Genomic DNA, 26,549 nt, shown 5'->3' with positions numbered 1-26,549 from the left:
TCAACATTGCGCCTGCGCGGCCGCACGAACCGCCGCGGCCCGACGGCAGCAGCAGCACCGCTGCGAAAGCCGCGGCCGGGGCGGGAAGCGGAGCTCAGGCTGCGGAATGGAGGGGAGGAGGCGGGGCGTCTCGGAAACGTCCAGAACGTGGATCTGTAGACGGAGCTGCCGGGGGCGCGCAGTTCTGCCGCTCCTTAAACGGTTCCGCAACGTGGAACCAGAAGGGGGAGATGGCCTGTTTGTCTGCTTGTCTGCTGCCCGATGGAGCCGGGCAGTGCTGGTGATGCCAGGGGCTCCAGGCATGGACAGCGGCCTGGAAGGCACCTGGGAACAAAGGCACAAGGGGAAGAAGTCATGGCAAAGACACTGCCGGCCTTCAGAGCTGCTTTCTATTGCCCATCCACGGGGCTGCTTTAATGCACGGACATGCAGGAAAACCAGAGCTGTCAGTGCTTACCATCAGGAGCAGCCAGCTCCTCTGAACATCTCCTCTGGTCAGAGTCTCCACCACACGCTTTCCTTCATGGCTTCCAGTGGTCCGCAGATGTGTGCAGCACCTGCAGGTCTTCAGAAAACAGATCATGGGCCTGATGAAGCTCAGTGTTCTGTGTGTCTGACCTGCACACCACACAGCGTCCTGAGTTCCACCTGAACTGGGCTGTACCCACAGTAAAAACACTCAGCGATGACTCTCCTATTTACCCGGTGGAAGATCCTTCGTTAAAAAAGAAAAAAAAAAGTCCTTATTTGTAGTGTGAGTATGTTTATCCTCTGCTTTTAGAATCAGATGCTTCTGTACTTCTAGTAAGAGATTCCTCTATTGTATTTGGTCACTGTGGGATTAGCCAGTGCTAACCTTCCCTCGGCAGAATCAGAACTTTATTTTGGGCTTAACAGTTAGGCAGTAACAGCCCTTCTTATTAAGCTGTCCTTAAGTTCCCAGTTGCTGCTCCTTTGGAGAATTGTACCAAACTAGTCCCAGGCTGCCTGTATTCACCCACCATTGCTGCTGTTGGACTCTTTGGCCAAACTCACTGAGAGCCTTTTCTCCTCTTGGCCAGTTCAGCTAATTCTTCCTGGATGTCCCGGACAGAATCAGCATCTCCCTTCTGTTCTGCCTGTTTCAGAGCTGCTTTATACACTTGTTTTGCTTGCAGAAAGTCTTTTTTGTGCATCAGAATTGCTGCCAGGTTATTCAGCACCATGTGCTCCTCAGGGTGTTGTGTCTCCTTTGCCAGCTCAGCTGCCCTCTTCACATGAGAGTATGCCTCATCATAGTGCCCTTGAGCATCCAGCACAGTTGCTAAGTCATTCATGAGGACCACAGTCTGTGGATGCGTCTCTCCCTGAACTTCACTTGATATCTGCAGAGCCTTCTCGTACATTTTTTGGGCCACTGAGAGCTGGTTAATGTCTAACAGATAGCGAGCGTAGGAGTCCAGGCTCATCCCCAGCAAGAGACGAGTGTTGGCTTTTTCTTCAGCTGGCAAGACATCCTCAGGCAAGTCCTTTTGCTTGGCAATCTTCTCCTCTAAGGTCAGGATGCAGAACTCATAGCCAGCCAGGGCTAATTTGTGCTGTTTCTGAGCAGCATAGATACTGGCCAGCTTGAGGGACATCTCAAGGATTGCATATTCATCCTCCTTCGTGTCTCCTGCAAGCAAGTAGCTCACCGTTGCTTTGTAGAGCTTTTCTGCCTTGGCCTTCTTCAGTAGGAGGATAATGGCCTCCTCGCCGTCCTCCTCACCGTCGTCCCTGGGAAAGATGGAGAAAGCTCCAAGGAAGGCCAGCGCAGCCCCGCCGGCCGAGCCCACCGCCACCTGGCGAACCCCACGCCGCCGCCATTGCCGCCCCGCTCCTGCCGGGCCCTGCCGTGCCAGGCGGGCCGGGGTCGTGCGAGCCCCGCAGGGCAGCGCCAGGCCGAGCGGCACAGAGCCCGCGGCAGCGCCGCCGCCCAGCAAAGCTTGTCCGATCAAACCTGTGCAGTTATTCTCCACTCTGACTTTATCTCTTCCTCTGGTGCATCTCTGAGTGTCTCCTCCAGTTTGGGGGAATCCTTCTTCAGTTGCAGACGCTACTGGACACTGCACTCGTGGCTGGCACGCTGCTGCGGCTTCACAGCAAGTGCTGATGACCCACGTGCCTTCTGTGTCTGCTTGCAGCACAGCTGTGTCATCACAGCGGTTGCAGACTTTGGTTGGACTTCACACTCGTCTCTGTTACAGGTCACACTGTTTGCTCCCAGTCAGGTTGCTTTATAACAGCAGTAACACCTCTCCATCACCTCCCCGGAATCTTTTTACCACCTGAAGCTTATCTGTGACCATTCTGTACTTTCTCCTGTGTCGCTGGCACAAATATGAAATAGCACAGAGCCAGCATACCCGTCCATGTAGGATCTAATTATAACAAGCTAATAATATGTATTAAATTTAATGTTTTCAATGTGTGTGGCTCAGCATATCAACAGGTTAATATGAAATTGGTGCTGGAGCAGCAGCAATGAATCATTCAGAGTCTGTCCTGCAACAAGCCATGGAGGAATGTTGTTTCAGTTAACTTAGAGTGGGAATATGGAGCACCAGGAAATCTGTGCTTGTCTAATGTCCAGATCAAAGCACTTAGATACTACAGGGCTGGGCAGGAATAAGGAATATGGATGCTTGCTGTCTGGAGAATATACACAATATTCCACAATCAAGGCAGTTCACTGTGTGTGGGCATGAGGCTGTGACTCCTGGGCTGTGCTACGCTCCCATTGCTGCCCAAACTCAGGCAGCCCCTCCATAAACACAGCATCAGCTTCCCAGCTCAACCAGGAGATAGCTGTAAGGTTTCTGGCCTGAAAATACACCCCAAAACACATCCTTCCTTCTCCACACTGCATTTCTTCTTATGCACCCAACAGTTCAAGATGCCCCAGAAGCAGTGTAGCCACACAGTCTCTGAGGTGAGCTTTGGGTATTACGATACCCAAGGACATTGTTAGGAAGGAAATCACATCTGCTGCCTTGTGAACATGTCCAGGTCTGGACATCATGATCAGCCCAGCACTGAGAACCAGGAGCAATGAGTGGGATGGTTCTGTCTGCCCATACAGCCATCCTTGCTCCCCACTTTACACCCTAGTTCCATTTACAGTGCTTTTGTCTTCTGAATACTAACTTTAATCTCAGTAGAATTCAGACGTTCTCCATATTTCCACTTCTTTTCTTGGGAGCTTTTCTCTCCATGTACACTTTCACCAGAGTGTTTTTCCTCACCATTAACTGGTGACGGAGAAGAGCCCCAGACTTTTTCCATTGAGTAAGAGACCCAAGTAAGGCTTTGGTATAGATTGAGTAAGGACTTGTGCTGCCCCCTTCATGGGAATGGTCTTAGGAAAATTCAAGCTAGGCAAGGTGGAGGAGAAGAAATATTTTATCTGTATCTTTTGAGTCTTACAACATCTGGGAACCTGGTAGATGAATGCTTCTGCTTTTTGTTTAGATGTAAGGTGTTCTTGTAACTGTCTTGAATGGAAGGACTGGGGTAAATAACAACAATAAACTGGGAGAAGTGCGACAGACAGGTCCTGAAGGAGTCCTGTTACAGGTTTGCATTTCTCCTTGGGAGAATGCAAAAATGCACAGCAGTTCAGTCTTCCAGAATAGGTTGTTAGGTGTGATGGTGAGGTACCAGAGGCATTTGCAGCAGTGAAACTTGAGGAAGGGGCTGTGCTTGGGTTCCATGTCCACAGCAGCTATGAGAGCAAGGTGGCTGGGCACAAACAAGGGTGGAAGGGTTTTCCTCCAGCCACCGCCCTCCCTATTGCCTGCATCATGCAGGAGCTGCTCGTGCTTTGGGCAAGATGTGCTATGACCTGGGGAACTTGGCTTGGCACTGTACACTCTTGAACAGCAAAAAAAAGAACCAAAGCAGAAGTTCAGGTTAGTACTGCAGTGGAGAAATGCTGCATTAAAGCAGGAAATATCCAGCGTGCATTGCAAATGAAGAGGTTTTTCATTTGTGTTGTAAAGGAGGAAAAATACCACCAAGCCCAGTTAATAACACAGGAAAGCTCTTGTGGCTATCAGGGATCTTCAGCTCTAATCCCCTCTGATAACAGTAAATTGAACCAGCACCTCAGCTGAGGTTTTTCTATAGCTGATTCATACCCATATAATAGAAATGGGCACTGCCTCTCCTATTTACCATTTCTTCATTTAAATAAGTTTTTAAACTGCACTTTTCTTCCTCCAGAGACATCTGATTTACTGCATTTTAAATGGAAACCACTTCTGCGACAATACCTTTTCCTATCAAGATTTGTAATCAGGCTTTTTCTGTTGAACTGCAAGTTATTAATTTGTTATTTTATGCAGAATATGATCACAGAAAGCAATGAGCAAAAGGGTCTATTCACCTGCAGGCAGAGCAAGATGGATTAGAGCAAAGCAAGCTGCAGGTTTTATTTTGTGTATGTATGTGTTTTTTTTTTCTTCTCAGCCCAGCAGTTTAAAAGCTTACACAGCAATCTGCATAAATTACTATGCACATTTTTAATTTAGATTCTTACACTCAATTTGATTAATGATAATGACTTTGACAGGGTCAAAGAGAACGTTGGGTAAGGGAATGGGTTCTAACAGTTTTGGTGCTACTCTTCCTAGGGAGAAAGCAAACACTGTCCTATAACACAGGTTTACAGATTTTTTTCATGCTCTTGGGGTGGAGGCAGGAGGCAGAGGTTGGTGTCCAGGGGAGGTGTGCTGGGAGGTGGAAATGTTTGCATTTGATGGTTTTATGGATGCCCCACCTGGAGCAGAGTGCAAGCAGTCCCTTTTGAAGGAAGCCTCATGGAGGCAGGTTTTAGTGTGCATCCCAGTGATTCACGTTCGAATGGTGATTCACTTTGAATCTGTGAATGCCTTAACTCGCTGGCTGATGCAAACAAGTGAAGTTTTCCATAGGATGTTTTTGCATGTGGTTCAATTCCAAATCCTAGTGAGGTTGCAACATCTCCATCCTTGGAGGACTCGTTTGGGAGAACTCCCAGCTCACCTGGCGTAGGGTTGGTGCTCACTCTGCATTTGGCAGGACGTTTGGTCAGAGCCCTCAGTGACACTTCAGTGATTCCCTTGGATCTGCACTGAGTCAGCAGCAGGTTTGTTTGCCAAGCGGAGCCTTTGGAAAGATGGCTTTGTTCAGGTGGAAGAAGAAGCTAAGGCTGTGATCCTGCTCTTTCCATGAATGGAGAACAGCACTTTGCAGTAAGAAAAACCCAATTTTTATTGACGTTGCACAGAGGCAAGCAATCTTGCATCTAGTTTTAGGAGAGCAATATAACCAGCTCTGACAGCCTGACCCAATAATAATAAAAAGGCCTGGCTCCTCGTAGTGCATCCTGATAGCAAAACCGGAGTGCAAATTTATCCCATAAAAATTCATCTACCATGGCTAAAGCCCTGTAAATTGAATTCTGTATTTTGGTTGTTAAATAAAAAAAAAAAAAAGGAAAAAAAAGAAAAAAAAGAAAAAAAAAAGAATGACAATATAATGTCAGAATTGCTCAGCTTTTGCAATCGTATCTTGTTAAAACACCACCTAGAGTAATCTGAAGGGTTTGATTAAAACATGCATTTAAATGAACTATCATTTCCCATCCCATCTCTCCCACCCAGCCCTCGGGATGTAAAACATTACACAGAGGCATTTCTCCAAACAGAGATGATGAGCCTATTGCCCCGCACAGTAAAATCTTGCCCTGCTTTGGTGCTGAGCACAACCCATGCTGTCAGCAGGCAGTGAGATGCTGCTGTGTGCCCACAGCTCTGCCCACCTTGCTGGGCTCACTGTTGCTCCCTGCATCCACTTAGGCTTGTGCTCAAACGTGCTGTGGAGAGTCTAAGATGGGATGCTCGGAAGCATAAAATCTGAGCAAAAGGAGATAAATTCTTACTAAAGTGCTTGTAGACATCAGAGAGTGAATCCCATGATTGTGCTCTGCTGAGGTCAGCTGTATTAAACTGGAACAAAACCCACTAAGTGCAGCGTCTGCCTTTGACAGCAGACAGGAAGGGCCAAATATAATGATTCTTCCTTTGGTCCCAAAAGCCTGGACACACAGCTCGTGCACTTCCTGAGACAGAGGCTGGTTTAGTCGTTGCTGCTGTTGAGTTTGAATACCTTCAATGAGTTTCTTCTACAAACCTGTCCACTGCTTCTTGAGCCTGTATAAAACTTTGTATCTGTCGGCTGCCTCAATGAGAAGTTCCACAGCAGGGTGATGCAATGTCAGAAGCCTCATTTTACCCATTCTGAGCCTTTTGGTTACTGTTTCACAAATTGTTATATTAGAAGAGACCACAATCGTTTTCAAGTTCCCTGTTTGCTTTCTGTTTCCTGTGCCTCTCAATTCTGGTTCCTGCTTCCCATCTGGAAGGTCCCCATCTGTTTAGCTGTTCTCATTGGAAGTTGTTTCATTCCCTTGATGACTTTTGCTGCTTTTCCCTGGATTTTTTTTTTCAGTTCCACTTTATTCTTCTTGAAACAGAAGGAGCAAACTGTACCCAGCTGTCAGGGTGTCGGCAAGCCTTTGATTGCTGCAGCGGTGCAAAGGAGCAAAATAGATGTCCTGTTTTTAATCCTCCCATTCCTACCATTTCCTGGTAGGTTATTATTATTTCTATTGCAAATTTCCCAAACTGTTTCAGCCCCGTGACGTTAAGTGTAGTTCATAATTATTTGAATCCAGTTGCATTTTAGACAGATCTCAATCCATCTTCTTCCAAGACAGCTGTTAGAAGCCCTGATTATTCCAAACCTTTAATTCTGTTTGCACGCTGTCACTGCTTCCCTGTGAGGTGCGTTCCTGGGAGATGTGAATTTTATAATAAAACACATGCATTTGCAATAAATCCTTCCAGGAGTGATATCCTGAGAATTTTCAGTTAGCTGCTGGCAGTCTGCAGCAGTGATCTCAGTGGCAGCAGCAGTAAATGAAATGGCCTTTTCACAGCTGCCTTGCACTGGAACCCACAAATAAGTCTGAGCAGTGCTCCTCAAGAGAACAGGGATGCGGACAGCCTGAGCAACAATGGTTTCTGGGATAAAGCCAGCACAAAGCTAACCTGAGTGGGTCTCAGAGCTGTGTTGGTTCAGTGGAGGAAGCCTGCACTGTCTCTCATTGTGCAGCTGTGGCATATTATATCTTTTACGGCACTAGACCCTCACAGCACCAAGGCTGAATGTGGGCTCTGAATCCCACTATCTCAGGGAAGGGAAAACCTGGGGACAGCAAAGCCTCTGCCCCAGTCAGGAGCATCCTTTTGTGAATGACTGCATCTCCAGCTGTGCTGAAGGCAGATGGGGGTCCTGGCTGTTTTGACACCCCCCAAGCATCGCATCCTCCAATCTGGGGAAGCTGCTGAATCCTCATCAGCTGAAAAAGCTTTGAAGAGCTGAGCTTTATCCAGTGCTGTTTTTTTTTCTTCTTCCTTCCCCTTTTTGACAGCAGCAGCAGGGACCTCTGGGGTTTTTGAAGATGGGTTTTAATCACTTACTCAATTGAAGTGCTTGCCACTTTTAGCTTTGATATTCCTTGTCATTAGCCTACTGACCTCCGGGATTAAGGTATTCATCTTCAGAAGCCGAACCAGCTTTGATTATGTTGACGCTGGGGGTTTCTGTACCTGATTTTCCCCGTGTTGGATTCATTCCTCAGCGCTGGTTCTGCTCTGCCTGGTACCCAGGGGATGCTCTGAGAGGCAGTGTCTCCCCCAGCCCCATCATCCTCTTTCTTTAATTGCTACAGATATTTAATTCCATTGATTTTAGAGTAGGATTAAAGAGGTGTTCCTTCCTCCTGTTGACTTCAGGGAAATATGTTCTTTTAGTATACTTATCAGGGTTTTGTGCATGATCCTTATTGTTTTGTATGTCAGAAGAGCTGGGTTTAGCACTGGGATTGTGCTCTCTGCGATCCAGAGCTTGCTTTTCTCACTGCAGTAACAGCTGTAAATCCAGAGGTGTTTTCTCACATCCACCTTATGCTGAGTGCTCTGCAAGAGGCAAGTGAGGTCCAAACAGCTTAAGGTGCAAACCAGAGCAGGTGGTGCTGTCAGAGGGGAACCAGCTGCTGAAACCGTTTCTAGAAAGCACAGGCTTGTAACACTGCAAACCAGTCCTGCCTCAGTCAGTTACTGGTGGAGTTGAGCATGGACAAGGGCTCATGCTCCCCACCAGCCCTTTAGGTGGTCTTGGAGCCCCCTTCCTTTGCGTGGCTCTGGCTGGTATGTGGCCATGGTAAGCCATAATTTCTGGTTTCTCTCTGTGGAGGGAGACCATCTGACTTACTTTTAACACACCAGACATGTAGACCATCAGCTAGACATAAATCTGGAGCAGAACTCCTCTGTCTTTGCTGTGCTTGAGGACTGGGGGGATGTTACCTCTGCCTCCATCTCTGTCTGAAAAAGAAAACTCCTTTGCTAGGATACAACATCTTGTTGCTGTAAGAACTCAAAACCCCACGGATCCAGTGCCACCACCAGCTTCTTCCTGGTTAAAGTCCCATTTTCTCTGATCCTTTCCTATCTATGCCCAAAATTGGATTAATATTCCAGATGGGACTGTGTTCTCCAGGGTCTGTTCCCTGTCTCAACTGAAGGAGCTGACAGGCTGATCTCTGCACCTTGCCCCTCTACCGGGATCACAGTACCATAAGAGAACACCAGAATTAGCTGGAGGTCAAGAAGAGGGAATTATTGAGGGGTATTTGGGCTGCCTCTCTACAGGGATGGATGTCACCCAGCTTAGTGGAACTGACTCTCTGCTAAATGCACAATTCATGATGACATCTGTCTGCAGGGGCTGGGAACAGTGGAAAATAATGACTTTGGGGGTGATTCTTTTATTTATTCGTTTTCATTTTGTGCATTATGAAATTTGAGAAGGAAACCCATTCCCACTGTGAGCCACAGTGAGAGGTTGGTTTGCTCTGACCACTCGTGTGTCACCCCTAGGTCCAGGTCCCACTGTGCCAGTAGGAAGTTTTCTTCCCCAGCCCATGTCCTGTTATCCTTTAGGAGCTGAGCCAAGAAGCCTAAATGAGTTTTTACACTATTGAGCACCCAGGGAGAGTGGGGGAACCCAGGTGAGATACAGCTTTGCTGGGGCTGTGGAGGGGCACAGGGATAGTGCAGGAAATGGCTCCAAAGCAGAACTGTCATTCTGGCCTGATTTTCTAAGGCCTGCGATCCTCCAAAATACAAATGTTCTGAACATTTGCTTCTCTCAGCAGGAGCCATTGTTCCTGACATATTTATCTAGCTCAGCGCTACCTTGAGATTATCACTTTTGACAGATAACCTTCTTAAATTAAACATACAAATGTGCTGTACTGAGAGGGAAGATATGAGCACTAATGCTTCTGAGGATGATGGAGAAACCTGCCCATTAGCTCCTCCTCAGCTACTAAATTTGCTCCTTTATTAGGAAAAGAAACAAAATGCCAGCGTGATCAGATGAATAATGGGGAAAGAGATCACAGATTTGGGAGTTAAGATAAAATGCAATTCAAACTGAGATGTGGGAGGGGCCACGAAGAATTCACATCTCTGCTGCATGAAGACCATAATACATATAAAACCGTGACACTAATGTTAAAGATGGGCTTCAATTCATGTCACATGCTTGGATTTTTAACCCAGAACCAAGCCCAACAGCCAGACCCACCAGGGGAGCCTGTCCTTGGTGTGAGGTGGCAGTGTGGGATGGAGCAGGGTGGCCCTGCAGCTGGGCCATCCCAAAGACGTGTCTTTTTCCTTTGCCTTCTTGCCCACATTATGTCCAACCTGTCCCAAATGCTTTTGAGCAGGGACAGTCTGCATTATTCATCTGTGTGATGCCTGGTAAGGCCTTACATTTGATCAGCAGCCGTGCCTTCTTCTAACATTAGCCAGGTGATTAAATTAAACCAGTGCACTGCAATGGGATTGGTTTCCCATTCAGATGCTGGAGAGGTCCATGGGACATGGACACATGGACACTGCTCATCAGCTCTTAAAAAAGCAAGCGAAGGAGTTCAGACACATGAGATTTGAATTCTGCTTCGTACATGCAGTGTTGCTCCAGGAAGCTGTCAGATGTGTGTCTATCTGTTCATCTGCTGCACAGCCTGCCAGGCTGACATCCTTGCTCAGAGGACTGACGGACATGAAGGACCCAGAAATGTTCTGGCTGCTGCATCCCATCCCCCTGCTCCTCCCTGGGGGCACCACATTGCCCTAAGCTGCCAGCAGGGAAGACGGGCTTTCACTGGGAGGTCACAGAATGGCTGCCTGGGGCAGAGCATGAGCCTGCAGCTCCTCCCCAAATCCCTCACCAGAGGGCACGGCGGTGGAGGTGGATTTTTTCCCAAATGAGAAATGATTGCTTGTCAAAGCCTGAACCGAACCTTCCCCTCTTTCCAGTTATTGCACTGACTATAAAATATATTTAATTTATAAAATTGATTATAAAATCTGCTTACCAGTTATTCTAAAGTGGAATTGGGCTATTCAATTTCCACTGAATTGCTGCCACTACCTCCATGCTGCCCCACTCACGGGATGGATGATTTCAATCTCCTCTTTTTCTCCTCGTTTCCTCCAAGCTCTTAGCATTTTTCTCCCCTGCCTCCCATTTCTCTCCTCTCATTGATGAAAAGGCTTTGAGCGATCCCCGCCTCCCTCTCCCAGGTGCCATGACCAGTTCTTTGACACACCGAAATTGCTCAGAGTCCTCGCTGCTGCCTTTCCTAAGCGGAGCATTTTTGAAGAATTAGGTGGCCCAGCCTCCATCAGCTCCTTGCTTACATACAGGGCAGGCAGAGCATCAGTGCTGCCCTACCATGCCAGTGTCTGTCTGTCATTAAGCTGGAGGTTGATGATTCAGTGTCTAGGCTTAGTTTTTCCTTGCTGAATGGTGAGGAACTCTCTGGAGGAAGCATTTTTTGCTGTTTGCTCGACTGCAGTTATATGTGCTCCTCTTGATTTCCCTCCCCACGTAATGTCAAGAGTGCTCTTTTGAAAAATGGATAATCTATATGGGGAATTTTACAGCCAGGTTCCATTTTTAAAAGTCAAAGATAAAACCTAAGGAAAATGAAAAGAAAAAGAGGAAGTAAAAGAGCAGAAGAACAGAAGGAATGAAGGAAGCAACTGTAAAAAGTGGGGAGAGAAGAACGAGAGAGAAAAGGAGATGAGGAAGGAGATGGAGCCCCGACTCTCACAGCAATAAGCTGCAGAAATGAGGAACAGGGAGATTTGGCAGTCTGGAAAAAATTGGTGGTGCCCACCACCACTGTTTTGCAGTGCTTTTTCCATCTTTTCTCATTTCTGAGTCTTTGACAATTTTGCTCTCAGGGTGTTGCTCTTGTTGGTGCTTTCCTACACTCAGGTCCACGTACAGGATGCAGCTGCTTTCCCTGCTGAGGGACAGAGAGAGCTCCTGCTCAGACACCATAGGGTCCTTCTCAGCTCCTCCCAACTCATTCCAAATCCCTCACCAGGGATAAAACCGTCCCATATGGTTTTGTTGTACTGTTTCATAATGCCCACAGGCTTCAGAGAAAATGTATGGAGTAAAGAGCAGCAAATACAGAAGAGTGAATGGAAAAAGCAGCTCCAATTTCAGCCAGAAAAAGTTTTCAACAAACCCACTGAATGTTATCTGGGAATTTCCTGGATGAAATGTGTTCCTTTAGAAACAGCAGCACATTAGATCAGCAGGCTTGCATAGGAAAGCCTATGTTGTGCATGAGATGGGTATCTTTCTTTATTCCTAGTGAGTTTTTAAATTTAAGAATTGTATTAATTGGAAGAAAAGGTGTTAAAGGACCGAATCGTCCCTCAGAAATTAATTGAGCTAAACAGAAATATTCTGTATATTGCAGGAGAGGCTGGGCTGGGGGAAATGTGTCCAGTTTTCAGGGACGGAAGGAAGGGGATCTCAGTCTGAGGAACACATTTCAGCCACATCTGAAAAAAAGACGACATTAAAATAGGTGAAAACCACTTACTTTCTGGTTCATCCTGTGATATCCTCCAAAAGATGCTTTGTTTTCTCCCTCTTTTTGCCTAATTTAAAGTTGTGAATAGCTGCCCATTGCTGTGTTATCCAGAGCAATGCCCTGGGGAAGGCTGGGATTTGGGTCAGGGCGGTCGGGTTGCAGAGGGATAGTGACAGCCATCAGTGCTTGCCTGGGATGGGGAAACAGCCCCTACACCTTGGGTTTCAGATTTCTGTCTCTACTGGAAAGGAGACACAGGATGATAGAATCATAGAATGGCCTGGGTTGAAAAGGACCACAGTGATCATCTAGTTTTAACCCCCTGCTGTGTGCAGGGTCACCAACCACCAGACCAGGCTGCCCAGAGCCACATGCCTTATAGTTACACCTGTGCAATAGGCGTTTTTTACCAGCCTTGAATAACTCAGTTTCAGTCTCTCTGTAAAACATTACAAGCCAAATCCCAAGCGCTTCTAATTTTCTCTGCCCTTCTCTTTGCTCACTAACGATGGCTGCAATAATTGAGAGGCTGGCAGCGCGAGCCGCTTGTGTTTCTGCCTGAAAGTGGCTCTTCAGAAACAAACAAACAAACAAACAGAAGAACAGGGGAGAAACAGCTTTGGCAGTTCCTTCCCCTGCCTGCTGGGTTTTGCATTAATTGTGGATGTGCAGTGGTGGCACGCTTAGGCTGAATGGCAACATGGAGCAGAGGTGATGGGAGACTTCAGGGAGGGAAGGGGCTGAGTAGCAGCAGCATGGCAGCAATAATTAAAAGGCCTCTTGGGACTCTTTGGGTGCTTCCAGAGCAGTCCCTCTGCAACGTGGAACAATTAGTTCTACTAAAGCTAAGTGTCATTTCGACTAATTGGACACCTTGCCAGCAAGCTAGAAAGACTAGTGAATGAGCACTAAGCAAAGCCCTAGTGTGGCTCATGAATTGTAAAAATGCTATAGCTAATAGGATGCTGGCTGAGTGGAAAGGCTTGTGTGTTCAGTAAGTGAGCTCAGCTGGGGGCCCAGAGGAGATACAGCAATCGTGCTGGGCATCCTTCAGCGAGCACAAGTGACAGCAGCTCCACGCCGTGCTGCCCGTGCCAGCACTCCCAGCCTGCCCTTGTCCCCTGGCTGTGTGAGATCCTGCTCTTTGGCCACTCACCTGGAATACAGTTTTGTTCCTTTGTGTTTTGAACCAAAAAAAGGAAATTGTTGCATGTAGTCTGGCTGAATCTGGGAAGCCTTGTTTTCCTTGTTTTGCTTTTAGTGGTGTTTGTTGTTTTTTTTTAAATCCCATAGGGAAGACAGAATAAAAATACATTTGAGCCAAAATGAAACATTTTTCCCTTTCAGGGATCTTTTTTAAAAAGCAGAAGGGTTTGTTTGCTCTGGCTCTCCCTATTTGTTTTTGGTCTTAGTGGCAATCTCCAAAGGAAAGATGACTGTAGAGAAATATAAAGACCGAAAGCCACCATTAGAGGCTCTGTGAAAGCTTCTGTCCTGGCATGGGGCAGTGAGAGGTTCTGGGGTACAGACGGACAGACCACAGGGTGCACACCATGCTCCACCAGCCCACAGGCAGCTCTGCTCCACCTCTGCTCCCCACAGATGCTGCCTGCTGCTCTGCAGCTGGGCCGAATTAGTTCTCATCCTATACAGCATGTGAATCCTACTGGCTGCTAGGGGCAATGTATTCTCACCTGTGCCAGGCTGCAGATGCACAGGGAAACTCAGCAGCTACCCTCTGCTTTGGCCAGCCATGTTGCTTGGGCATCCCAAGGGCTGGAGACACAGGGCTTGTAATAATGCCTTCTTCACTGAGGTGGAGCCATCCTTTACAGAGAGGCTGCCTCCTAAGCAGAAATGATGTCTCCAGTGGAGACAGCACTAGCAATGAGAAGAAGAGCTGCCCAGGCCACAGGGTATTTCCACTCACCCCAAAGGCAAAGTGCAGACAAAAGCTGTCTGCTCTCCTGCAGCCTCTGGCCTCACACTGGCTCCATTCGGGTCCTTGTAGGGTCCTTCCTCCTCTTTCAGACAGTGTCTCACTGAAGTGCTATCATTTCTAGCCCTGTGATGTTTTTTTTTTTAAGTTCTTGGGAGGCAGAGTTAGCAGCATTACATGAGGTCATGGCACTAAAACGATTTCCATTCTATTTTATCACCTAGGGGGTTGGTCTCCTCAGCAGCCCAGTGTGGGGACAGCCCAAAGGGCATCCCCACTGTGAGCAAACCGTGGAGCTGCAGGAATCCAAAATGTGATCCTTTCACTGAAATGACATGTGAGAGCAACTTCCATTGATCTGCATCAATGTTTTGTTTTGGCACAAGCTAAAACAAAAACGCAACCCCTTGTAGGCTTTGCTATCTGCACTGCCTTCCATGAAACCTGGGTGGAAAGTCCATCTCCTGAGTTTCATACAGACCTCAGGTGCTGGATCATTTCCACATTGATCTGGTGGTCTTGGGTGACACCCAACAGCATCCTGGATGCTTTGAAATCACAACAGTGGGGATACTTGTACCACTATGTGAAGGGATTCAGATGTCACCTTGTACCCACAGCCCCTGGCAGGTGGATGCCCTGGCCTCTGGGGGCACAAAGGGCTGAAACAAGAGTGGATGGGTGGACAGAAAGGATTTGGGGTTGAGTTTGTGGTACTAGAAATACCATGCTTGCTATGCCAAGTGATTGAGAGCCAGAAATGGCCCTAAATCTCATTATGTTGCCTATAGGGGATACAGCCATTTTTTATATGCCCTTTGAATAAATAGAGGTTTTCAGAGCAGCCTCCAGGAACCTTAATTTTTCACCCATCCTAATAACCATAAAACAGAGACAAGCAAGTAATAAAACGTCAAAACCTATGTGCTTTAAAATCTGAGAGAACTCTCAAATGTCACTGAAATATGGAAGGGAAAAATGGAGATTGGAGAACTTGCAGCTGAGCCATTACTTTACGGACTCATGTCTGCAGTGGTGGCAGGCAGCCATCACCCCATGCCCCCTCTGTTTTGGCCATGCTTTGTGGGACGTGAGAACAGATTTAGAAGCTGTTTCTTCAGATATTGCTTTTGTCATAGAGTGGGAAGAAATTCCTAAATTTTTCTACGTCAAATTTTATCGTGGCAATTTGAGCAAAAACTGCAGGACAAACATGGGTGCCAGCCCAGAGAGAAGGTTTGCTCATACATCCTTGGTTCAAAAGCTCTCCTTGAACTTTGGCCATAGACATACTGCATTTGATACCCTCCACCTCCCCACTTAATGCTCCCCATGCAGGCAGCACAGGGACTTCTTGGGTAGCTGAAGCAGGACCCTTCCCAGGACCCCCAGCCCATTTGTCTCCCTGCAGTCCCATCCCAGTAACTCCAAACCTGAACTTGCTTTCAGGACCAGCCTGCAAAGCATTTCAACACAGCTGTGCAAACACAGCCCATGGCTCCATCAATGTAGAGTCTTTGGCTGCCAGCAATAGTCTGAACAAACACCCCAGGAGCTGTTGAAACCTTCAGTGGGCCACACCAAGTTCCCACTGCTCCCAGTTTTTCAGGCTGTTGGAAGCTATGGGTGGGGAGATAGTTTTGGTCACGTAGGATGGAGATGAGGTTCTTTGATAGTTCAGTTCCTGGAGTGATGAGATGAAACAAGGCTGCAATTCCTTTGCTATATCAATCCCAATTTAATTCAGTCTCCATGGGAGCTCATGATAGACACGGGAGCTGTGTGAGCATTTTGCCCCTTGTTCTGTGGGCTGTGTGGATGCCCTGCCAGTCCTGATGCACTCAGCTTGTTAATGCTGTGTGTCAGCCCATTGCTGCACGTACAAGTTAACACAGAAGGTTCTGGATTTCTCTCCACTCCTTTCTCCCACCAAAATCTTTTATAAAAATGGTTGTCACAGTGCTGACTGGAGCATGAATGGGAAATGGTTTTCTTGTCTGGTAAAAATTCTTCAGATTTCAGAAAAGAGGAATATCCCCATGTCAAACCAGGATAAAAAGTGGAGATCTCTCTTTTTCCCCCCCTTTTCTGTATTCCTTTCTTTTTGCCAAGCACAGTTTTCTTTTGGAAACCATGCATTTTTTTCTGCACAGCAAAGTACAGCTATGGGCTGTCAGACATCCCACATTCACAGACTCCAGATGAATATGATATTTGACTTCCTCTTTCATTGTCTGATGGTTGGTCTGAGTTTCACTGTGTTTTGAAAGAAAACCCTTTCTCAGCTCAGAAACAAAAAATGCCTGAAAATCAAGATTGGAAAGCTTTAAAAATGCCAGAAGTTTTCTCCCAACTGATTTTTTCTTATGCTGGTTTGGTTGGTCTGGTCCTGTAGCTCTCTGAAAAATTAATTGCAGGTTACAGTGATGCTCACAGGGCAGTGGGTCCATGTGCAGAGCTGTGGAGCTCTGCGCTCTGGCCCAACCCCCTCTGCAGTCCTGGCCTTGCAAGAACCAGCCAGGACCACGCTGCCTGAATGCCATCAAAGATATACAGGGGCAGAGTTTGTTGTAATGACTTTAGTGGCGATGCTAAGGTGAGCACAGAGCGAGGCAAAGTTATCCCTTAAAGAAATAAGACAATATAAACCTGTCAGGAGGACGTATTGTAGTGTGTGAAGCCATCTGGTTTTACTGCTCAGGGAAGTCCTGTTCTATAAATACCCAATAAATGAGTTAAAGGCTAAATAAAATACCCCATATACTACAGAGAGAATCAGGAATCCTAAATTGAGAAAACACGTTCAAAGGCATAAATCTGCTTGGTGTCAATTTCTGTTAATGCTACACATGACTGAATCTATTAGAGCAAATAGCCAGTAATAAGATTTTAGATAAACTATGAACTGATTGCGTTGGAGGTGTTTAATGGGGCTCTGCCTCTCCTGCATCTCCCACATCTGTGCCCTTTGAGACGGAGGCAGCATCCCTGGTAGATCCCCCTGTAGTCACTGTGCTTTGGGATCCAGGCTTAGCGCTGGAGCTGCAGCAAGCACACTGCCTCCTGCTGTGCTTTGCAAGTCTCTGTGCATGGCCACTACCTCTGGCAATTCCTGTTTCCAGCACCTGGTGGGGACAGGAGGGTTCTAGATGGCCCTGAGAAACCTTGGTAGGGCATGTGGAGGTAGGATGGGTGCTCCTCCATGGCACAGTGCCTCTGGCCAAAACGTAGTGGTGAGGACTGACTGTGACTGGAGAGAGGGACAAGCCAGCCTGTGTGTGGTCCTGATGTTGCATTGGATGTCTGCAGAGGGCAGGGACAGGCAGGAGCAGAACCTTTTGGGAGGGCCAAGCTGGAAGATGTACAGATACATCTGGATGAGCTTTCAAAGACACAAACTCCCTCCAGTCTTCTCATCTGTATGGTTTGGGGTGTCTCTGCTTTAGCACTGTGTACTCCCAGCGGGGCAGAGATTCTGGGATGCTGCAGGAGGCTGCCTAGTGAAGATGTCCGGCTTCTCCCCTGCAGGGTCAGAGCATCACACAGCCATCAGTGGGCTCTCCCTAAAGCCATTCCCAGGACACAGAGAACCATATATCCCATTTATAGGGAGGCCAGTGGTGGTGCTGCAGCCCCACCAGCCCCCCTGAGCCCCCAGCCTCTCCTCTGGCACCAGCTTCACCCCATGCAGCATTTCCCTGGAGGCATTTAAAGTCCCACCAGCCTGTGGAGTCAGGTTCCCCTCAAATGCTATGTGGGAAGTGATGGGAGCTCAGCAGTTACGTGTATATGAATATCAGCCTTGATCAGAATCTGAATCCTGCTACGCAGAAGAGATTGCATAGGTGACATTCCTGTGACACTGCTCTTCTGTGAGCCCAGACAGATGGGACAACATACAAACAGTGCTTGCTCAGTCCAGAGCTGTTCCCATGTCACTTTTCAACTTAGCAATGCACATAAACATATTTTACGTGTAAACTGGGCAATTAAGAAGGCAAATGTTTTAAAATACGAGGATTTATTGGCATAAAATTTGCCATCTATCAACACTGCATAAATAGTGTTACATAAAAAGCCATCTGGAATCAGGTTGTTTATCATATTTATTCAGTTACAACTTGCTGGTTTAGAGCCCATGCCTAGCTCATTAACTGTCAAGACAGTTTGACGCTGCCGATGAGAGGTGGATGTATTTGATATGTCACACGATGCGTGAATGTTAACTTGGGCTTTTAGGCAGCTGCACTATTTCAGACAGCTTGGACATGCTCTGCAGTGGAATTGCTTGGCGAGAAGAAAGCAGGTTGTGATGCTGCTATTTGCTTTAGACTCTCTGCATCAGGCTGGAAGCCTTGGGGTCAGGTCTAGGCATGCATCTGAGCCTCCCAACTGGAGTGGAAGGATGTGGGTGGAAGGATTATCCATCCGTCAGGAGCAATGTTGTTGTTGTTGTTTTCAGACAGCATTGCAAAAAGCAACACTTGTTGCATACCCTGAAGAGGTGCTGGGTTCTCCTGGACTGTGAGCTCAGCAGGAGAAACCAGGGGCTGCAAACCAGTCCTGTGCCTGCTGCAGATCACGGGCAGCAATTCAGGAGTCGCAGCATCAAGCCAACAGCCACTGGCTTTTCCTGACATTTGCTGTCTCCCTTGGTTTCAGTAATTAGATCCCCTGTTTTTAAATGTCAGATCTCATGAGGTGATGCTATTGTATTTAGTGCTGTGCCCTTCTACCGATTCCAAAACACTTTGCAGAATTACTATAAATAATCCAGTAACAAGTGTGAAATAAGTAGTTGCAGCAGAATGGGAGAGGAAGTCAGTGCATCTCAGCGTTGCTTAGAAATGAGGGAAGAGCTTCAGAAATGCTGTCCCATGGAGCAAAGCTGCCAGGGAGATGTTTTGTCCATCCCACACTGCAGGGTGATGGGGGGGAGGAGGAGAGGTCAGCTGCTGACATCTCAGGCAGCTCTGCAAAGGGGCTGAAAGGAGAAGATGACAATCGGAGGGGAGCTGGTCCAGCTGCAAGGCAGCACTGTGGTGCTGCTGGGTCTTTGTGTCCCCGGCAAAGACTGCCAATCCATGCCCACATCTTAGTGCAGTTCCTCATCAATAGCACAGCAGAGATACCTTCTGCCAGCCTGCTGTTTGACCCACTTGTTGGTTTCATGCTCCAAGCTAGAACTAGCTGAGCTGCGTGCCAGGTGGCTGCCTCGTCTCCATTTACAGTCACTGGATCAAACAGCTGTGTGCTCTTCTCATCCCAGTGCAGGTGTCACTTTTAGGAAGCAGAAAAAGAATCCCTCCTGTGTTTTGGCTATGGGCTCCTCTAGCAGCGGGGTTCACCCTACCTTGCAGAGCACAGAACAACAATCTGAATCATGGCACTTACAGGAAGATTTCAGCAATAGGACATGATTTCAGCTGGCCAAGGAGTAAGATTTTGAACTGAGGATGTGCATTTATAACCTTTACAGGTCTATTTCTTGACAGATGCTGGGACCTGCAGCTGCTTTGGGACCTCCCAGCACGGAAGCACTCTGCTCTCCTATCTCAAGCAGGAATTAAGTGAGATTTTGATCTTTGCAAAGTGGTTTCAGGCAAGAGATGAAAACTAAGAGAAGCATCATGTATCCTTGTTTCGTGTTCCCTGATCAGGCTTCTCAGGAAAAGCTTCAGGATGTGTTGTTGAGCTGTTTTGAGTCACACCTCTTTATAGAAACAGAAGAACTTCTGTCAGCTGAGCAGCAGCATGCTCCAGCCTGAGGACTGCTGCGACCGGCTAGGATTTTCTATCACTGATGTGCTTTGTTCTACACTCTTTCAAGGGAGGTGAAACTGGAGTTAAAATATAGGCTTGCAGATATTTCAGAAGAGTTGTTATTGACATATATCGTGGTTGTGAAAGAACTGTTTATCTTTTCTCGATAGGGTGTATTCTGCCAGGGTGCCTCACTCACACAGTCTGGTGCTCTACAGAGAGGAACGGTGATTGCTGGGATGGACAGCACTTTCCCATCATGGTGAAGAAAAGCAAGGGAAGCAAACCACACTGTGGCTGTGCTGACAGCTGCTCCAGCTCATGGGAAGGAAGGGTCTCTAGCACGTGGCATAGAGCAAGCTGTTTAGCAGCAGCCTTTGGTATCGGGCTGCACTCATGCACGCTGATTAGCAATAATGTCCTCACACAGTTCATTCGAGCTCTGCAGCAGTAAGTCCCAGGATGGATCCCAGGTAGAGGGAATGTCTTTATCCATTAAGCTGCTCCTGTTGTTATTAATCATGTAACAACTCTATTGAGGAATTTTATGCCTGTCACTGCATCACATCACATGCTGATGGCTGGTTGTGAATACAAATCTCTGTTTCCATGGCACAGCCAAGACCCTGGAGCTTCTACACTGGGCAGGCAGGACCAGGCTTACTAAACAAACAAGCACAGTGCTGCTGCTGGGCATAAGACCAGTGGGGACCAGCACCCCACAGATATCAACCACCACCTCCGTGCAGGCAGCTCTGATAAGTGGTTTTTGCTTGGCCTGTTTCCCAGCCCCCTGAAGAATTGAGGATTTTGGCTGCATTTTCAGCTGTTCAGCTTAAAACACTACAACAGTCTCAGGCTGGTGAGCTGTAAAACACAAGGGGTGCATCTGCCAGGTTACAGAGAGGACTGGAGAGAGGCTGCAGGTTTTGGCTGTCTTCTTTGGTGCCTCTTAGGTGTGGGAGAGTGAGCTCAAACTTCTCATTTCAGAGCAGAAGCAAACTTTTAACAACTTAGTGCTAGGAAGCAATTAAGTAATACCTCTCCAGGTGAGTTATACAGGCCCTAACAGCTCTGTTGGTACCACTCAGAAAACATAAGACACGCTGGCCCAAGGACATGAAGAAACCAGCCAAAGAATGCTGTCACTGAGGACTCCCTTAAATACCCTCACTGCGAGAAAAATCACAAGTGTCCTTAACTCTGCTTCTAAGTAAAGTAAGCAGAAGCTCAGCAAGAAGTGACTGGATGTCGGGCCAGCTAGAGTGCAGGACTAAAATGGAGATGTTTCAGTGTCCCAGTCACCTTTCCTGGAATTACTGGATTCTCCTGTGTGGATGCAGAATGTCAGAGTAAATGGACTGTGGACTGATTCAGTGCCTAGATGTCAACTGCTAAGTAGTCTGAGATCCTCAAAAAAAAAACAAAAGGTCTCACACGAACACTTAATTACTGACAGTGTGAGCCTTCCCTTTGAGTACTTCTTGCTGGTGCTTCCAGCAGAGCAGAGCTCCCCACTCCCCCACCTCCCATCTCCCCAGGCTGCTTTTGTTTCATGCTGGTGTGTGTTTAGGAACACAGAAAACAGCCTGTGGCATTTATGCAGAGGCATAATGAAGGTTGTTTCTGTTATAGCCACATACATCCTGTAGACCTGGGTCAGCCAGCAGAGCCTTGTCCCCCTGGGGTAGCGTGATGTGGAGGAGTTATATGCTTTTCTGATGTGAAACCACCAAACCTGCTTTCTCCTATAGCTAATAAGGGGTAAGGAGGCAAAAGCACATGTATTAATGCAGCAGGCTGACAGACACAGCTCTGATAGAATTGGAATGGAAGAAATCATCAAGGGAGTAGAATAACAACCTAGCCAGGAGATAATAATAATAAAAGCCTGATAGCATTCACAGAAGTTTATATAATGTGTTTGTCACTGGCCTCCTTCCTCCCTTGGCATTGGTGATAGGGAACAAATGGCATGCTGATTTCTGAAGAGCATGTTGCTATCCAAACCATGAGGGCTGGCCACAGAGGAAGGAATATCTTGCCTGCTTTCTTTGGCACAGCTGCCTGGCCACCACAAGCCCATGATATGGAAAGCACTACATACCATGAGGAAAGCAGGACCTCCTCCCATTCAGGTCAAGACCACAGTGAATTTGCTGCCCAGAGCTCACTGCAAACTTTAACCACTGCAAAGATGCATAATACCTGGGAACCTTTGGATTTTCTTTGTTTAGGCACCATTATCCAGGCTTCCCATGTGGGCAGAAACTCATGAAACCACCTGCAGCTGTGTTTCTGCAGTTCTGCCAGAGCTAGAAACACTGGAAATTGGGAAAAAAAAAGAAAAAAAAAAAAAAAGAGAAAGTTCTAATATTATTTTTCCTGGACAAATAAGTAAGCACACCAACACTCAGATCCTTAACAAGACTGATGTCTGGAGCAGCCCACAGCGAAATTGCCCAGGGTTTCCTAGCAGCTGTGGGATGTGACAAGAGGGACAGGGCAGCTCTGTGTTCAGGCAGGGAGAGCCTGATTATAATTTTGTAATTCAGCACCAGAATTATTAACATATGTCACATTTAAAGCCCTTTATATGTGTGGTAGGCGTATTAACAGACTAATATGAAATTAGTGCCATAGCAGCAGCCATGAATCATTCAGAGGTTGTCCTTCCCTTCAATAAGCAATAGGCTTTCAGTTGGTTTAAAGTGAGAATATGGAGCTCTAGAAAAGCTGTACCCAGTCCAAGTCCAGCACAAAACAACTGGTACTACGGATCTGGACAAGAATAATGAACATGAGTGCCTGCTGTCCCTACAGCACACTCCCAGGAGGCATTTCCCACACTTTGCCCAGAAGGAAGCTGATTTTGATGACGTGGGCCCTCAATACCTGGTGGTTGGTGGGATGCCCAACTCATGCTCAGTTCTTTGCACATGCAGATAACTGGCAGTTTAGTCTGCTCCAACAGCTCCTCCTCCATCTTACAGTAGGGGCCCAAGGCCTGGATGCAGTACTGCAGGTGGGGCCTCACAAGGGCAAAAGCAGGGTAGGACGGTCCCCTCCCTGCTGCTGACACCTCCGTGTTGATGCAGCCCAGAATGCAGTTGGCTGCAGGAGCCACTGCTGGCTCACATCCTGCTTTTTGGCCACCACGTCCTTCTCTGCAGCCACTTCTCCCCTCGCTAGTTCCAATGGTCTGTTACACTGGGTCTCGGCCTGATGGAGGCTGGAGGAGGCAGGCACATGAGAGAGCAGAACACAGGGAAAATCCACAAGCACAGCATGGCCTGGATTGAATAAATATTGGCACAAGGAAGCACTATGGATGTTAAGTTTTTATTGTGGGCTTCGAGAAGGTGCTCTGAGCTCTTTGGGTCTGGACAGCATGGCCTTGACACGCACCCCTCGGAGGGGAAGATGCCAGCGGTGCTCCCCAGCTTCTGCTCCGTTTGGGTTTCCCATGTGGGTGTGGAAGAGGTGCAATGCAGGGACATCTGAAGGTCTTCTGGTATGACTTGAAGCCTGAAGGGAAGCCTGCGAGGATGCTTTGTCAGAGGCTTCCCTTGCTCTGGTTTTCCTGCTTTCAAAGTTATTCCAGTGACGGACTGCTCCCACAGCCTGGCTGCTGGCCTTGCCTCAGGTGCACTGGCTCTGCTCGATTCCAATCAGTGCTACTTCCAAACTTTCTTCACTATTTGTTCTGCAACATCCCAAGCCAGCCGTGCAGTTTCCTGCTCCTGACTGAAACGGGGCGTCTTTGAAGGCTCTGCTCTTTTGGCACTCCTAAGCACTTTCGGACTGCTCTTTTGGGGAGCCCTCCTTGAGGAGCAGACAGGATGATCCAGTGCCTTCAGCTTCCTTTTTACTTCTCTCAACAGAGTCCCAGTCTCCTCTTGAAGTCTCTCTGCTTCTTTTTCAGATCTTGCTCTGAATTCGTAATATCCAGGGAACTGCGTTTTTGTTTTTGAGGCAGCAGCACTATGGATGCTTCTGGGGAGTTTGGAGCCTTCCCTGCCCAGCTCAAGTTTGGGCAACTTCTCAGGGAGCTTCATTGCACGTCCTGTGCTCCGTGAGTCTCCCGGAAGTTTCTGCTGCATCACAGCCACATTCCTTCTTCTGCGTTGGCCAGCCTGGAGATTATGGCCTGAAGGAGCAGGGCCAGCTGGTTTGTGAGGCTTCATGGGGCTGCCTTTCTTGCCCACACTGCATTCCACAGGGCCAGGCCGGTGCTCGTCAGTGTTTGCCATTGGTCTGTGGGCAGATTTCTTCAAGTTGCACACCTCCTGAAGAAACATTTCCAGGAAGGGAACAGCAGGTTTAGGCTCGGCCTTGTCTCCGAAAGCGCTTGCCACGCTGCAGGCTGATGCTTTACGCCAACGAGGGCCAGCACTCTGCTTCAGCCATGCAGTGAGGCCAGAAGACAAGAGCTGCCTCACTGCTCTGCTTGCAAGCAAGCAGCTTTCCACGTCACCTGCACGTCAGCACGCTGTGCCAGCTCAGCTCTCAGCTGACTTGTCCCTTCCATGCCTCCAAGCCTGCACCACCAGCCCGGCCCTCACCTTTTCTGCATCCCCCATCTCCCTCAGACCCATCAAGTCAAGCCCCTGCCCTCGGTGCCATGCCACTGACACGTGCCCGCCAACACCACGTTTGGCCTACCTCTTTTGGCCTCTTTATTTTCTCCTGCTCCAGCTTCAGCCTGGTCAGGTACTGCCTGTACTCGTTGAACTCTTTCAGAGTGCAGACAACCTACACAGAGACAAGGGCAGATGACTCCCAACCACTCTTCACGTAGCTTCCCACACAGCCTTCCAGCAAGGTGCAGGCCCCAGCAGCGGGGAGCTGCTCCTCTCCACCCTCCCCTCCCCTCCCCAGCCGTGGGGACGCTGCCTCCGCCCTCCTTCCCAGGGCCATGGGGACTCCACACTGGGCTGCCAGGCCCCTGCCGGCTGCCTGGAAACCCCTCCTCAGGACACCTGTGTTGGTGAACCCAACTTCCAAACCTACGTTGCCATCCTTGGTGACGAGGCCCCTGTTCTTCAGGTTCTGCAGGTTGTCTTTGCGGTTGTGGTAGTCCTGCAGATGTGGGTCATGCAAGATGTTGTATTCTGTGCGCAGATAGCGACAGTAAGGATCTCCCAGATCAAAGCGAGGAGAAGGCTGGTGAAGCTGGAAGAGATGCGTTGCAGAGTGTGAATGGGGAAGGAGAGAGCAGCAAAGAGACAGAGACGCTGCACAGCTGCTCACAGACACAGCCTGGCCTCATGCAGGCCCAGCTGGAGGAGGAGCATGCTGTGTGCATTTCCCAAAGAGACACGTCTGCGTTTTGCTAAGTCCTCCAAGAGGGAGAGCAGGAGAAGGCTGCACCCTCCTCCAGGAATGTCCCGGTCTGCACATTTCTGGCTGTGACAGATGGGTGCCTGGCCCTGGTACCCAACAGCAGCTTTGTTCAGGGCCCCACCCACCTGCTTGCCTGATGCCAGATAAGGTAATAGAATTAGTGCTGGCAAGCTCATCCGTGTGGAGAGCCCAGCTTTCTGAATCTCTCCTGACCACTGGGCACTGCTATTGGCAAGCCCTCGGCTGTCTCCCTGCTGTGGAGCCAGGAGTGTGCCTTCATTCCCCCACGCGGTTGGAGCACAGGGCCGCAGTTCCAGCAGGTCCCACAGGGCCTCCTTGGCATGATGGCTACCCCAGGAAACAGGAGGCCCTCTTGACCCTTTCCTCCTGCTCTCACCTTTTCCCCCAGCTTTGTCCTGCAGAAGACAGGCTTGGTGCCAGGCTGCACAGGGATTTTGACGCCGAGTGGCAGATCCAGCAGCCCGCTACCTCCTGCCCCAACTGTCCGTCCTCCGGGTCGGAGCTACAAAGACAAAGACAAAGACACGCTTGCACACTCAGGCACTCCGGTCCCCTCTCCAGCCCCACCTCCATTCCCTTTGGCAGCTCCCTTCCCACTTCTTAGCCCGACTCTGGGATGTGCAGGGAGGCGCGATTCCCTGCAAGCCTTCTCCAGCGCCAGCATGAGAAGATGCCCCTCAGCCTCCAGAGAGCATCTCCGGCCCCAGAGCAGTCCCACACAGCCCAGGCTCTGCACTCATCCTCTCCGAGGACCCGGTGCTCACCTTTCCGCTCTTCCCCGCTGTGCTCAGAAATGCATCCGGCTTTCGGAATCCAGCATTGCCACAGCGCTCCATGGCTCCTTGCAGGAACTCTCCGAGAACTGCGACCTTCCGCTGCCACCTCTCGCTCCAGCAGCAGCGAACTGAGGCCACCCCGACCGGAGTCCCAGCCCGCAGCTTTCTGTCACGCTCACCCTTTGTTGCATCACCATGCCATCACAATGGCACCGCGCCGCCACCCGGCAACCCTGCAGCTGCATGGAGACCATTCTGGGTGCACTCACTGCCAGCTGCTCCAGCTGGCCCTGCTTTGAGTCCAGGGCCTGGACCTGCCTGTCTCTGTCTTCCATCTCATGCAGCGCTGCAGGAGGCACAAATTCCTTCCAGGATTGTCCCAGAGTTAATTTCACAGAATCACAGAATTGCAGGGGTTGAGAGGGACCTGTAGAGATCATCAGCTCCTCTTCTTCCTTCATGCATCCTTCACGGTGTCCTTCATTTCTTCATGTCCCAAGATGGAATTTGATGGTATAAATATATCTAATAGGACCATAACGTAGTTACGGTGCTCTTTCTTGCTGTCGCTCTTTCTCTTACAATGTTCTGGTTTGGTTGAAATTGTTTTGTAAAGCACCCATCTTGGAGCGTGGGTGCCTGTGCACAAATGTGCCAAGACATGTCAAGG

The 26,549-nt window shown here is 48.5% G+C and overlaps 1 protein-coding gene across 1 annotated transcript; it reads right to left on the bottom strand.

The window, feature by feature from the left end:
* LOC306952822 (uncharacterized protein) lies at positions 1 to 25,939 on the bottom strand (the record flags this gene model as incomplete). Its single annotated transcript, XM_079543581.1, is given in 7 exon segments — positions 1 to 324; positions 458 to 557; positions 1,036 to 1,801; positions 1,804 to 1,963; positions 24,402 to 24,491; positions 24,750 to 24,911; positions 25,868 to 25,939. Coding segments are annotated over 7 exon segments (1,674 nt in total).
* Between the last annotated feature and the right edge of the window lie 610 nt (positions 25,940 to 26,549).

Source organism: Tetrao urogallus (genome assembly GCF_951394365.1).
Source record: "Tetrao urogallus genome assembly, chromosome: 16".
NCBI lineage: Eukaryota > Metazoa > Chordata > Aves > Galliformes > Phasianidae > Tetrao > Tetrao urogallus.
The sequence above is the reverse complement of the archived record's forward strand: the minus strand, read 5'-3'. Positions and strand labels throughout refer to the sequence as shown.